We start from the raw sequence: 15,879 nt of genomic DNA, 5'->3' as shown, positions 1-15,879 counted from the left end.
GAGTGTTGTAGATGAATTCAACACCATGGTGTTAGGGGACTAGAAAAAGAAACTTAGGAACCAACAGATGATTATCAAGGTAAAGGTACATATTCCCGAGGTGGCAAATTCTACCTATTCTAGCTTTTATTATCCTTAGGATAGTGTTCTATTTATTTCATGAGTACAGAAGTTTTAATTGGATATGTCATGTTTCAAAGACAAAAGAAATGCCTAATTCACTCTAACAAACTTGTTAGTCACTGTTTATACCAAGAGGATTTCTACTCTACAGAGAATAATATTGTTTTCTTTTTTCTTTGTTGATAAATCAAAGTTTTACACTGACCTACAGCAGCGAAGAATACTTTAAAGCAAAATCATCTCAGTCTAACACAGATATATATCCTTTTAGGTTTGCATATTCTTCTTTGCCCCCTTTTTTATTCTTTGAGTAATATTGATCCCGAAAATAATTCAGTAAGAAAGTGTTCGTTAAATTTGTCACAGTAATTTTTCCCATAACAAAAGTGTATTTAGAGGTTTTAATATATTTCAATTTTAATAAAATTAACTGAAATTTTATGTTTTTTTCCCTTTAAGGTTAATAAGTTGTTTATACATTTTTGCTGGGTTGAAAAGTTTTCATAGTCAAATGCATGACCAGTGTAGGGATAATTTCTAGAAACAACTTCACCCATTACCTGGATTTTTATTTGTTATAAAGCATGGTTTTTTGGGAAATATGATTTTATAGTTTACTCTGCCCAAAGCATGATCTTTTACTTGAAAAAAAGATGGTGATAAGTTATAGTTTCAGTCCACCCTAATTCTGTTACTGTTTGCTTTGTTTAGCAATTACTCTGATCCTCCTGGCAGGGAACATGGTCCAGAGAACAAAACTAGTAGTGACTTGTGTAGATAAAAAGACAGTGAATTCTGCTTTTAAGGCAAAGAGGAAATAGTCTACAAAAGGATGAAAATAGGAATAAAAGTATAGTATTGTTAACCTGCAGATCTGCTGTACCTTTGAAAATCTTACTGCAAAAAAAAAAAAAAAAAGTGACACTACAAAGATATGTAATGATGTGACTGAAAATCTTAAAAAAGGTCAGTTACTGGCCAAATACTTGACAATAAAATAGACTAGACTATTCATAATTGAGAAACTGTAGAACCCTTTTCCTTCAAATGACAGGACAGTGTTTTAGCAGTATATGAGATAACATATTATTTATTCTCTAGCAGAACAATTCTTTAGATGCAGTGAAGAAGATGGGGTCAAGAAGAGTACTCCAGAGAAGAATGGGAAAGAAATGTCGGAGAAGACATTACAGAAGGTAGTCTGATCTTTAAGATATTGAGCTGAGCAAGTTAAATCTGAATTTTAACATTAAGGATTATATTTTAAAATGAGGGTGCATGAACTTAAACCTTGTGTGAATCCTTAATTTAAATTCATAATTCAAAAACATTGGCTTGCCAAAACAGGGTAAAAAAATCAATGTTAGTGAAATAAATGTGGAAACACTTGTGCTTCTGTTGACATAGATTAAAAATATTTGCAAAGATGAAATGACGAGAATGACAATAGAAATTATAAAAATTTACACTGTGTTTATTAGTTATAACTTAATAGTTTAACTTAAAATGAGACATATGAGACTCTCTGTTATACTTCAACAAACATTCAAATTTACAATATTTGAACTAAAAAAACAGACGTTTTAGCTTCATCACAGTAAAATGTTTATAATTTTATTTTTCAGCTTGAGAATATATATGACTCATCTCATTTTGGATAAAAATTTCTGACCAGTTGATTTAGCAGTTATCTTTGTTTTAATAGAACCATCCATGTAAACCCTGTAGTCACTTCACATCATGTCTATTATTAATAGTAAAATGTTGTTTAAAAATCTTAACATTTATATTTACAATTTTGTACATAATTTATATTCTTATGTATAAATACATTGTTATCCAGTTTAATTAAATGGGCTTGGTTGCTTTTAGCAGTTTTTGTTATTATTGTAAAGAAAATGTTCTTTAATAGGTTTATTCTTAAAGCTGATTGTCATTTGCCTACATTGAATATTTACGTAAAATGGGAATTGTACAAATATATAAAGAAAAATATTAACGTGGCTACTTACATTTCTTACATCTGTGAATTGACTTGTAGGAAATCTAGTCATTTACAGCAGATGACAAGATTTCTTATACATCTAACACTTGGCATATGGTCAGGTAACAAAGGCTGTCATCTCATTATTACCACTTTTAGGTTAACATGATAATAGAGAACAAGAAATATATTCATTTATCTTAAGGTAAAATGAGTCATTGAGGTAATGTGCACACTACCAGCTAGACTGTCATATGGTTCATACTGACTTATGGTCTTTTTTTCAGAACAATATTTTTGTCTGTCAGGTTTTGTGTAACTTTTATCTCTGAATATATAATACTCTGCCACTACTTACTGACCTGGGGTAGAAACTCTAAAGAAATCCATGATTTCATTCCAAATGCCATAAATGACTGCATCCATTGTGGATTCAGAAATCCATTTAAAGTCCTAAAAAACCAACAGAAATCATTTTCATTGGACCCTATGTGAAACTAGCACTCTAATTTGTCAATATTTTTTTATATTTTCTAATACAATTGTGAGTCATGACTTAACCCCTTTTAGTTGAGTTTCCTTATTTTACAAGAAGGTACACTGTGGGAGTCAGGAATGAGTCCGCCAGGAATGTGCCACTCTGGCATGCAGAGTATTTCCAGCTGAAATCAATTAAAGCCCAACAAACTCAGAGTTTTGTTTTGTTTTGTTTTTCCTTCCTTTTCTTTTTCTTAGAGATTGAGATAGAAAAAACTGCTTCAGGAAGGAAAACTTGTATAATCACCTTAGCATATTCACTTTAGCACATATGAATTTAAGTGTTATTAGCCAAGCTAGAACTTAGAAGATGGGAGAAAAATAGTTTTTTACACTCCCACAACGTATATGAAACTCATTCAAGATGGGTTTAAAAGATAGTAACATTGTGAAAACAGTATTTGTTTATAGTAGAAATGAAACATATAAGTAGATTATTTTAAAATAATATATTAATATTACACACTGTTATGGAGTGAATTGTGCCTCCCAAAATTCTTATGTAAAAATCTTATTTCCTATTATCTCAGAATATGACTGGATTTAGAGATTGGGGTCTTTAAAGAGATAATTAAATTAAAAGGAAGTTACTCGGGTTTAAGCTACGCAGCCTGTGGTTCTTTGTCATGGCAACTATAGCAAAGTATGTAATACGCACACTTCACAAAGTCAAGTGTTTTATTTGTTTTGAAAGGAGCTATCTTTTTGGTAAATTTTTTAAAGTTTTAGTACTGGAGGAAAAGTATGGGTTTTAACTGATTTACACACAAACCAAATGCTGTTAACAGTTCCCTAGATTTTTATTCTCAAATACATATTGAAATTTTCCTTTCGTTTTTTAGAGGTTTAAAATTAACTTAATAACAATTTGGGGGGGTATACCTTGAATAACACTTTAATATGTGCTATGGAGTTTCCATTTCAAAGTCTTTGGAAGTAGTGTCTATGTTTTATTATTTATCCTCCATTTTAAACTTAAATGCAAATAAATTTGGCCAGTTCTTATGATTAAACATAGATTCACATTAAACAGTTAACACACTTTAAACATAACAGACTTTAAACAGACTTTTTTCATTGGTATATAAAATTTTCATGAGTTATACCCAAACTTAAATGGATTTTAATGAAAAAAAGATAATGCGAATCTCCAGAATTGCAATCTCAAATTTAAGATGTTTATTTGTTTCGTGTGTTTATAGTATGTAATGTTTTAATCAAAATATAACTTGGTTTTATGGTTAATTCAGTAATATTTAGTACAAGTAATATTTCAGCTCAAGTAATTTTATTAAATAGCTATTATGATTAATAATAGATGATGATGGTGATAAACTGTTTAGAACTTATTATCTTCCAGGAATTATGGTGTGTGATTATATTTAATACTTACAACCTTCAAGATAGGTGTCACCATTCCCGTTTCACAGATGAGGAAACTAAAGGTAAAATAGGTTAAATATTTCACTAGGTAAAGCAACCAGAGGTAGAGATCTAGACCAGACTCAAAATTAAATTTCCCCTAGACCATGCTGCTTATTAATATTTTTATACCATTAATGTCAAAATCACCTTTTTTAAAGGCATAATTGCTAATTTGCACAAAATACATTTTTAAAAATGAAGTAAATGCTACTCACTCCACTCTGGAATCTAACATGTTAAATATTTTAAAATATATTTATGAAAATTATACTAAAGTGACTAAGACCACTGAAAAAAACTGAAGGGACTGTAAAAAGTGATGTTCCTTATTTGTTTGTAGTGGTTTACTAAATGGAGAATAAAATTTGGAGATAGAGTGATTTGGAAGAAGTAAAAAAGTTTCAGCCAGAATTCATGCACTCTTGAACACTGTATTTTTTGTCACATTGTTCAGCTCTTCAATAATGTATTCACATTGAAAAGAAACAGTAGAATTTGTTCGGCAGAAATACACAGAGGTCTATAATAGTCTGGTATGAACTTTTTCATAAACTTCTACTTCAGGTCAAGAGTAAGCCCTATAAAGTCATAGGTCTAATAGCAGACAAGTATATCATACTGTGGAAAAAAGTGATTAAAATTAGCTGAGATTCTTCATATTATGTTGGAAAACATCGATGACCCAAAACAGGATAACCAATCAGTAAATGATCATTGAATTAAATGAAAGGGGTCGAACTAAAAGAAGAATAGCGGGTATAGAGGATGGGTAAATCAGAGATGACTGAAACATGTTTAGTAACAACTTACATCTTCACCATCATAAGTAAACTGAAAAGTGTTATAAATATGCATAAGTTTCATCTTGTGTATTTCTGGAATATTACTTTAAATAATTGGTTGTCAGTACATCAAAAATGTTTTCCCCTTTGAAGAATTTTGTTTTAAAAGTAAATATGAGACCATATAGTTTTTCAATCACTTAGGTTTCTTGCTTAACTCTGATTTTTCTTGACTGCAGTTCTTTGTTCATTATCTATATGACTCTTCTTCCCCATATGTCTTGTGGTATAGTGGGAGGGGCACAAAATCCTGAATTTGAATCCCAGTTCAAACCAAGAAATGTTTACCATTTAGATAAGTTTTCAGAGCCTCCATTCCTCTTCTGGGAAGGTACTTATTGGCTGTACATACCTCATGTTTTTGAGATGATCAGAAGAGGTTATGATTATAAAATGGTATTTTGTAAATGATAATATGCACATTACAAACCGTAGTTATCATTTATTTTTCAATATTTAAATCAAAATCAGCTCCTCAAAATTTTTGTATTCATGGCTTAGAATTAATTGCTCTTTCTTTTGGGACAAAAAATGGGCCACATATTAAACCTGACACGTTCAGGGAAGGCTTACAAACTCAGAAACCGAAAGTAACTACATAAAATGGTCTGAATATAAAAATTCCTAACTAAAAGTGGACCATGTCTGGTAGTCAGGTCCTAGGCCTGCCTGTAGCTTCCTTGACAAAGGTCAGTCTTTACCTAAGTGAGCCCATATATTGTCTTTTTGAATCTAAAACAACATACTTTTAGAATATCAGAGTAATCTCCTTTTCCAGATCCCTCAGAGCACACCCACTGCACTAAAGCAGGAATCCATAGAACCCCTCATTGTTATCTTGTTTTTCAAATACCATCTCTATGTGTTTTAAATGTTAATTATTAACCATCCTATACTTACCAATGTAAAAGAAGTATCTTTCTTTATTTTACTTGCTTTTCCAATCCCAGAGATTTCCCCTCTTTGGTTGCTCCCACTTCTCTAATTTACCACCAATGGATTTCATATAACCTCCCTTAAATCTCCTCCTTTGATTCTCATGTAGAAAATAAGCTGTAAAACTGCCATTCTCTGGAGCATTTTCTCAATTGGTTGAGATTTTGCTTCCCAGCTATTGTAGTCAGTTTGACTCAGATAAACTCATAAAAATTCTCTATAGGTTTGGATGTTTCTTATGGCCATAGATCATATCCTTCATTAGCTTTATTTATGTGCCTTTCTTTCCAAATAGTTTTTGAAATTTTTTAAAGTCAGGAATTATATGTTATCATTTCTGTGTCCTACAACGTGAACATTGTTTATTGAAATGAAAAAAATTAATTCGTATGAAACCTTGAAATAGTTATAATTTAAAGTTGTTAGACTTTTTCTTTTTGGTAAAATGTTTATTGTGTAAACTAAGGACCTTATAACTACTAGAATTACATTTTTTCTAATTTGAAAATAAGCAGCCTCCATAAGTTATTTCATATTTAGGTCACCGGTTTTTCATATGGTTTTTAAATATTGAAGAAAAATATTATTTTATTAATAAAGTTTCTCTATGTACCTATTTTTAGACTTTTTATATTGTTTTCTCTGAAAAAAAAATTTTTCACAAGTAGATTATATTTATAGCCAAAGCACTTATGATCTAAGAAAACTTTGCAAAGTTTATTAGCATACTTATTTCTGTTTCACTTTGTGTAGAATTTTAACTTCTTTTACCATCTGTCCTTTAACAAATATATTATTACATTTTAGAGTATATTTATCTATACTGCCTTAGAATTATTTGGAAATTAAGTACTTTAGGTTTATTTTGTCTTTGTGCTTAATGTAATTTTATTTTCATAAGTTAGAAATGCTAAAGTATAGTAGATATCGGTTTTAGACTTTTAAAAGAATAAATGAAACTCTTCTGTTTAGGTCATTGAATTGGAAAATCGGCTACAATCTTTTGAGAAAAGGTCAAGAAAATTAAAAGAAGGAAATAAAAAATTAACAAAAGAAAATGGTTTTCTGAAATCCCTCTTAAAACAGCAGCAAGAAGATGCAGAGACCAGAGAAAAAGAGCTAGAACAGCTACAAAAAGAAAGTAAAGATGTAGAAAAAGACAAAGCTGATCTTCAAGTAAAAATCAGTGAGCTGGAGAGAGAAGTCACTTCCCTAAGGAGACAAGTGGCAGAAGCTAATGGATTGAGAAATGAAAATGAAGAGCTGATAAATTCAATGCCAAAATTGCAGCATTCAGCAGACAAAGCTAAATCTGAGATGGCCACCATGGAAGTGAAATCTGGACAATACGATTGTAAGACAACCACTACCAAGGTTAAATTTAAAGCTGCCAAGAAAAAGTGCTCTGTGGGTCGTTACCACACTGTTCTCAATCACTCCATCAAGGTTATGAGCAATATGTTTGAGAACCTCAGCAAGGACAAGGACGGCTGGGAGGATGTGAGTGAAAGCAGGTAAGGCTCTCATTAACTTATCTCTGTGGTGGGGACACTGTGCGTATGTAAAGCACCAGCAAATGGAGATTGAATTTCAACTACTGTCGATTTGGTATTCAGAAAAAATACTGTCAGATCCTTTGAAATATCTTGGGAGGTCTTGTTCTGAGCTTATTGACTGAAATTTGCATGCAAAATTAGCCACAACTGCATGAGTATTTGAATAGGTGCCAGGAAACCCAAAAGAAGGCAATGCTTGATTTCTTCCAGTGATGCTATTTTCATGCAGTCATGAGGCTTGAAATTGACAGTTTGGCAGGTTGATTTAATTTGCTGGCCCTTTGCATATTCACCACTGACAGCTAAGGATTCCCAGGCAAGCCTACTAAGTCGGTTTAGTTATCTTGTGACATGCCAACCTGGGAGGAGAAACATTTTCCCCCCTTAATTTAGTTAGATAAATTTTGAATGACCCATTTCAGCTTGTTACCAGATGTCTACAAGCTTTTTAACATCCTTTAAATTAAAAACCATCTTCACTAATTATTTCATGTATGTATTATGCAAAGTCATTGTACTAACTTTAATTGAATGGTGGTTAAAATTTCCTTAAAGTTAAAACTCTACAGATTTCTAGTTTTAAGTTATAAAACTATAGCCCCTAGTGAATAGCAACAGGAGAACACTAAAAGTCTATAATATTTCCCTTACCTCTGGCTATACATTTATATATGCACTTGAAGCACATCAGTAACCACAAAGGCAAATGGATAATAGAACACCTCTTTTTATACCTAGATAAAAGGGAAGTTTAATGTTGCCACAATTGCCAACAGACAAATTGAATAATTTTCCATAATTCTGTCTTGTTTTATAATGGCACATATTTCCTTTTATTTTCCTAAGTTTCTTTTTTAAGTCACTAATAGTGGTCTGTTTTAGATTGAGGGTCGTAGGGGTACAAAAAATATAAATTTCCTCCTGCTTTCTGAATTCCTTTGTCTGGGCTAATAATCAAATTAATAAAGACAGATTAACAGGTGAAAATGTCCAAGATTTATTATTATGGATGTACATGCTGGGGATATCATAAGATATGAGACCCAAAATTCATTGGGCAATTGAGGCTTATATGCCCCATTGGACAAAGGAGAAGGGAGTCTGGGATTCCAAAAGAAGTAGGTGATTCACAGGTAGGAGAAAGGGCAGGCATATGGTAAACAGATTCTAGTGGGGTCATCCAGAAGCAGGGACACAGAGGGAAACAGGCTTTGCTAGATTTCTTCCTGTTCCTCAGTTATGTGCTAATTCCTGTGTGCTAAAGTGAATATGCTAAGGTGATTATGCTGAGGTTCCCTTCCTGAAGCAGATTTTTCTATCTGCATTCCTTTAGTAGAAAAGGGAAGGTTAAAAGGTTCTTTCTGAGTCTTTTATTTCTTAATAACCAGCTTAAAAATCAATATCCCAGAAGGCACGTTTTGCAGTGGCAGAACTTCGCAGTGGCAAGACATCTCTCAAGATGTCTCCAGATAGTTTTCTTAATCACAGACATAGAACTGAGACATTATAAAATGTGGTTCTCAAACTTGTTTGCATATTAGAATCACCTGGGGATCTTATAAAAATTCCAAAATGCAGGCCACACCCCCAGAACAATCCAATCTTAGCTTTTGGAATGGGATACAACTTCACTATTTTTTGAAGTGCTCAGCTGATTCCAATATGCAGAGAAGTTTGGCGGCCACTGTTTTAAATGATCTTTGGGTCAAGCCCCTTGTCACTGGGCATGTAAAAAAACTCAACAAAATTATGAAGGTAAGGAAGAAGGACCAAATCTGTGTTCTCATTCTTTATTACCTCTTCTAAGGTTTATTTTCCAGTCCTCAAAAGCAATTAGAGATAAAATCCTAGTTAGCTTAAAACCCACTAAGCATTTATCTATGTCTTCAAGGAAATTCTATTTCAGCTGCTAATTATATCTCAGCCAGTTGGTACTACCACATTCTTCATAATATAGTGATGCAGTTTACTCATGTATGAGTATGTATGTATGAATAAATATATCAAAGTTAACTAATACACTCAATTCTAATTTCATATTAGTGCACGTGCAGAGGGTCACATGTTTTGGGAGATATATCACATACTTAAAACGTATCTCTTAAAACATAGGATTGTCATTTAAGTTATTTAACACTGAAACTCAGTTTTAAACTGTGAGGATTAAGTGTTACATTTTTTGCCTGACAGAACAGTCTCAGGAATCATTCAGCTGCAAATAATTCTTAAACAATTAGAAATCCCACAGTGGAGCTTCAGGACTTAAGAACTGTGTATTTCTTTTGTCTTCTAATAGTCTGAAATATAAGAAATTTACTTAGGTAATGAAAAAAATAGAACTTTGTTCTTTATATGTATGAATATACTATATTATAAAATTATCACCTTATTAATATTTATTTCCCATAATTGAATAATAGTACTACAAGAGCATGCTGTCAAATGACAAAGATAATACAATTTAGTAATGAGTTTGATGTCCTTTATTCAAGGTACAACAGACATATTGAACAATTTTCCATAATTCTGTCTTTTTTTATAATGGCATACATTTCCTTTTATTTTCTTAAGTTTCTTTAAGTCCCTAATAGTGGTCTGTTTTAGATTTAGGGTTGTGGGGGTACAAAAAATATAACTTTCCTCCACCTGTCTAAATTCTTTATCTGAGTTAATAATCAAATTAATAGAGACAGATTAGGAGAGTAAAGAACCTAGCAAGCACTGGAGTCTGCTTCCTGAGGAAATTTGGATGAGAGAGAGATTTATAGAGCATTATTAGAGGCAATGCAGAAACAGGGTATTATGAGGTAGGAGAATTTCCTAATAAGGAAAGCAGGTGCTACTTTCTAGGGTAAAGTAAACTAACTAAAGCTGAGTTGGAGGACTGTGATTAGTTTAGGTTAGATTTCCTTGACAGTGAGGTATGGGGCAGAAAAATTAATTTTCCTTCTACATTTCTAAGTTCTCCTGGCTGGCTTGACAGAGAGTCCTTCTACATTTCTAAGTTCTTCTGGCTGGACTAATAATCGAATTAACATGAGACAGAGTAACAGAAGAAAATGACTGAATTTATTGTGTGTGTACATGCAGGTGTTCCACAACAGTATGGGGGTTGTGGTTTGGGACTTCAAAGGAGAGATAGGCAATTCACATGGAAATAGAAAAGCAAATGTTTGGTAAATAAATGTTTGCTGGGCTATTTTTCACAATGAGACACAGAGAGAACTTTGATCAAAAAGGACTTGCTAGGTCCCTCTCTGTGTATTACATGCTAGTTCATATTAACTATAGTTATCTATGATTATATCTCCCTTCCTGGAGCAGGAGTGCTATCTAAATTCTTTTAGGCAGTAAAGGAAAAAGTCAAAGGTTTTTCCTGAGTCTCGTTTCTTGAAAATAACCAGCTTAATATAATCAATATTGTAAAAGACATATTTTGGGTTGGCAAACTCTGTTTTCCCTCAGTGGCATTTCCCATAGGTGTGGCCGACTCAGGTTAAGATTTCTGACATGGGCTGGGCCACTGGGGTAGCCCCCCATTTTGTGGTCTCTGTATACAAATTACCTTTATCAGTGCCTATTCAGTGATGAATGATAATCAGGAGTTGGTGTTAATACCTTCGAGAAGGAAAACTGAATTTCAGCAAAGCAAGTTTATCTAATTTGTATATAATATGACATTGAAAGGGATAGGAACTATTTTACAAAGTAGAATTGAAATCTCCAAAGATCTCTGTTTATTAGAATTCTGGTCAAGATGGCAGAGTAGTTAACCGCTGTGCTTGCTTCCTCTCACAACCACATCTAAATTACAACTAAACTACAGAATAGCCATCATTGGGAGTCACCTGAAGTCTAGCTGAACAGAAGTCCTACAACTGGGAACACACAGAAAAGGTCACCTTGAGACTGGTAGGAGAGGCAGTGATGCAAAACTGGCTGGTCCCACACCCACATGTGGCAGTTGAAAATCAAGAAGGATATCTCAACTATGGAGATTCCGCCAAGGAGAAAGGGGTCCAAGCCCCACCCCGGGCTCCCCAGCCCAGGGTGCCAGTACACAGAAGAGAAGTCCCTACAACTTCTGGCTGTGAAAACCAGTGGAGATTGTGACTGAGTAAGACGAAGGGCCTCTGAGGTCACAGACATTCCTCTTAAGGGGCTGACGTGTAGAATTACTTGGTGATGGACTCACGTGCTCTGAACTCCAGCACTGGGGCAGCAACTTGCAAGGCTCTAGAGACACACTAAGAGGAACTGAATTGTATGGATTTGCAGTGAGGGCTAAAGGGTCAGCTTTCCCCCAGGGAGAAGAGCTGGAAGAGGCCATTGTTCTATTGTTCATCCCTCCCTCACCTGACTTGTACACCCAGGCAGCTGCCATATCTGAGTCTTCATCAACTTGGCTAACACAGGTTGCCCTGCTCTTGGGATTCCCTGAGATCCTGCCTCTCCCAACTAGTGGGCCCATCCAAATCACTTCCAGTGGCTTTTCCATGCAAATGGCTTGTCTTGGCTCATGCTGCAGACTTTCCTAAAATCTCTCAAAGGTTCACAAAACCCAAACAAGTAGCATCTGGCCTCAGTGTGCCCCGTACCTCTTGTTTAGCAGCCCCAAGCCCAGCACTAGCAGCAGCTGTCCTCGGTGTGTGGCTTGGACTCTTGAGGCACTTCCATGCCCAGCGTGAGTGGTGGTGGCCATCTGCAGATTGCTTGGTGGCTCATACCAGCTGGTCCTGGGAAGAGCACAGGCTGCAGCTGAATTTGGCTTGTAGTAGAGCTCCTCCCAGGAGGCCCCAGCCTACATGCCCGGTGGCTGGCTTCCGTCTGAGCCACAGCACCACCTGGGATCACATCTGAAGACAGAACACCCAAAGGGCAGAAAGTGCAGGCACCAGAGCCCTGCTAAAGCAAATCCTGCTCTGTAGGATCAGACTGTCATTGGCTGGTCCCCACAATAAGTCAGCTTGAGGGTCAGTGCCTTCCATTGACACGCATACAGCAACCAAGGCTCAACTACATCAAGAGGGCACACACAACTCATAGAAATAACATACTTGGAACACCTGGTTCAGGTGAACAGGGAAGATGTGCTACTGGGCCCTACAGCCCACCTACTAGATAAGGCCACTCTACTAAGACCAGGAGTCATAGCAGCCCTACCTAATACATAGAAACAAACATAGGGAGGCAGGAAAAATGAGGAGACAAACATGTCCCAAATGAAAGAACAGAAGAAGGCTCCAGAAAAAGAACTAAATAAAATGGAGACAAGCAATCTACCAGATGCAGAGTTCAAGACACTGTCTATAAGGATATTGATAAACTTAGGGGAAGAATAGATGAGCTCAGTGAGAACTTTAGCAAAGAGATAGAAAACATAAAAGCGGAGATAGGAAACAAGACAAAGAACCAGTCAGAAATGAAGAATACAATAACTGGAATGAGGAACACTTTAGGAGGAATCAACAGTGGATTAAATAAAGCAGAGGATTGAATCAGTGATTTAGAAGATAAGGTGGCAGAAAACATCCAATCAGAGCGGCAACAAGAAGAAAGAATCCAAAAAAATGAGGATGGTTTAAGGGACCTCTGGGACAATGTCAAGCACACCAACATTCGCATCATAAGGATACCAGAAGAAGAGAGAGAACAGAGCAAGGTATTGAAACCTATTTTAAGAAATAATGACTGAAAACTTCCCTAACCTGAAGGAAATAGACATACAAGACCAGGAAGCTCAGAGAGTCCCAAACAAGATGAACTCAATTATGCCCACACTAAGACACATCATCATTAAAATGCTAAAGGTTAAAGACAGAGTATAGTTAACCTATAAGGGAGTCCCCATAAGACTGTCTGCTGATTTCTCAACATAAACTTTGCAGGCCAGAAGGGATTGCAGGAAATATTCAAAGCGATAAAAAGCAAGGACGTATATAACCAAGATTACTCTACCCAACAAAGCTATCATTTAGAATCTAAGAGTAGATGAAGAGCTTCCCAGACAAGAAAAAGCTAAAAGAGTTCATCACCACCAAGCCAGTACTGCATGAAATGTTGGAGGGACTTCTTTAAAAAGAAGTGAAAAGAAAAAAGATAAAAATATGAAAAATAAAATGGCAATAACTACATATCTATCAACAATTACTTTAAATGGAAATGGATTAAAGTCTCCAGTCAAAAGATGGGGTGGCTAAATGGATAAGAAAACAAAACCCTTATATAATGCTGCCTATAAGAGACTCACTTCAGATTGAAAGACACAGGATGAATAAAGATGTTTCATGAAAATGGAAACAAACAAAAAAGCTGGGGTAGCAATGTTTATACCAGACAAAACAGACTTTAAAACAAAGGCTATAACAAAAGACAAAGAAGGACCAGTTATCTCACTTCTGGATATTTAGCCGAAAAAGCCCAAAACATGGTTTTGAAGGGACATGTGAATCCATATGTTCATTGTAGCATTATTTACAATAGCCAAGATATGAAGGCATCCTGGGTGTCCATCAATGGATGAATAGATAAAGAGGTGGTGTGTGTGTGTGTGTGTGTGTGTGTGTGTGTGTACATATATGTATATATATAGAATATTACTTATAAAATATTAATATATAAAATATTACTCATATATAGAATATTAATCCTAAAAAAAATGAAATCTTGTCATCTGTAACAACATGGATCGACCCTAGAGGATATTTTGCTGAGTGGATTAAATCAGAGAAAGACAAATGTCTTAAAATGTCATATGTGGAATCTAGAGAACAGGATAAACAACATAAAGAAGTTCATAGATACAGAGAATATTTTGATGGTTGTTAGATTGGGGGCCTGGGTGAAGGGGGAGGGGATTAAGAGGTACAAATTGGTAGTTACAAAGCAGTTATGGGGATGTAAAATATAGCATGTGGAATTTAGTCAGTATTATTATAATAACTATGTATGGTGTCAGACCAAATGGGTACTGGATTTATAGGGGTAATTACTTCATAAGTTATATAAGTGTAATTACTGTGTTGTACACCTGAAACTAAAATAATATTGTATTGCAACTATAATTTAAAAATATATATAAAAATTAGAAAAAATTCTCCATAAATCTCAATAGACTGGGGTGATACAGTTATACAGAAGACTACAGAGTTATTTATTTGTCTATAAAATGCCAATCACTGAACTACAGAATGGAAAAATATTGGACTTTGCAATAGTCTACATGAAAAATTTTTATGAGGCTTTGTTAAATCCTGTATGAGTCAACAGCACAATATACATGCCAGGAAAGCTTAGACAATTTTAGTCTCCATCTACCAGTTCTACTAAATACTTCTCATAGTACACTTAGAATATGAAATTGAATTCTGAGCATAATGCTACATCAGAATAAGCTGAAGCACATTCAAGAGTGACCAGAGTATTGAAGAGTCTCAAAAGCATATATATTAGGAGTATTTGAACAAGCTAGGGATGTTTTTCTTAGAGATGCCTCAAGTATCATATAAGTGTGTTTAAACAGTTAAAGATCATCAGTGCAGAAAAAGGATTGGACTTGTAGGTTCTACTCAGCCTCAGCACTTCTGACCTTCTTTGCTTTATGTTTTTTCTTTAATGCAACTATTCACGTACTATATATTTTACTTATTCTTCTTGTTACCTGTTCCTTCCCCCCACCCCTCTAGGATGAAAACTACATGAGGGTAGCGATTTTTATCTACCTTATTCACTTACTGCTTTATTCGTTGTGCCCAGGAAAGGTCTGGCACATAGCTGGTGCTTAACAAGTATTTTATTGAATGATAAATGACCATAAGAAATGAATCTGGGATCAATGAGTGAAAGCCTCAGAGGTTCATATTTTGTCCCAGACTATGGAATAACTTTCTGCTACAATGTTAAAGCTTTCTGCTCTGGCTCAGAAAGTAGTGAATACTCTAACCCTGTTAAAACTTGTGCTTTCTAAGTTAACACGTAGCAGAAATACTATAGAAGTGATGCTAGTAGTCAGTTGATACTAGATAACTTCATTTCTTGATGAGATTTCATAATTTTGTACAATATGTTTAGACTAATTTTCTTTCTTAAAATTGAGAACCAGCAAATTCTAAAATTAAACTTATAGCTCTATATGCAATGCGTGCTATAATATTTTTAGTCTTGAAATTAAAAAAGATACATTTACAACTTTTCTTCTTGGGTTTTATGCCTCCCCTTTTTTTCCAAAAGCAGTGATTCCGAAACACAGACCTCTCAAAATTTGGGAACAATTATTGTAGAAACATCCCAGAAAATAAGTCCTATAGAAGATGGAGCAGACCAGAAAGAAAGTGATCAAACAGAAGACAGCCAAAAGCAAGGAAAAGAAATAGTACAAATATATTCAAATACAGCTGGCAAGACTCCAAAGGTAAATGACACTGTTTTGCTTAACTATAAGCTATGCTTTTATTTTTATCTTATGCTTCATAACTTA

The 15,879-nt window shown here is 34.5% G+C and overlaps 1 protein-coding gene across 5 annotated transcripts in view; it reads left to right on the top strand.

Annotated features, from left to right (window-relative positions):
- Positions 1 to 15,879, top strand: part of CNTLN (centlein) — a 255,799-nt gene that overhangs the window by 169,894 nt on the left and 70,026 nt on the right. For 2 of the 5 annotated variants that reach the window (XM_025051403.1, XM_015594531.2), the window contains exons 14-16: positions 1,225 to 1,319; positions 6,820 to 7,361; positions 15,633 to 15,813. In XM_025051403.1, the coding sequence (XP_024907171.1) occupies positions 1,225 to 1,319; positions 6,820 to 7,361; positions 15,633 to 15,813 (818 nt within the window). The remainder of the gene's footprint in view (positions 1 to 1,224; positions 1,320 to 6,819; positions 7,362 to 15,632; positions 15,814 to 15,879) is intronic. The other 3 variants (XM_006918351.3, XM_006918350.3, XM_015594533.2) reach the window with 3 other exon arrangements.

Source organism: Pteropus alecto, unplaced genomic scaffold, assembly GCF_000325575.1.
Source record: "Pteropus alecto unplaced genomic scaffold, ASM32557v1 scaffold95, whole genome shotgun sequence".
In the NCBI taxonomy this organism is placed as follows: domain Eukaryota; kingdom Metazoa; phylum Chordata; class Mammalia; order Chiroptera; family Pteropodidae; genus Pteropus; species Pteropus alecto.
The sequence above is the reverse complement of the archived record's forward strand: the minus strand, read 5'-3'. Positions and strand labels throughout refer to the sequence as shown.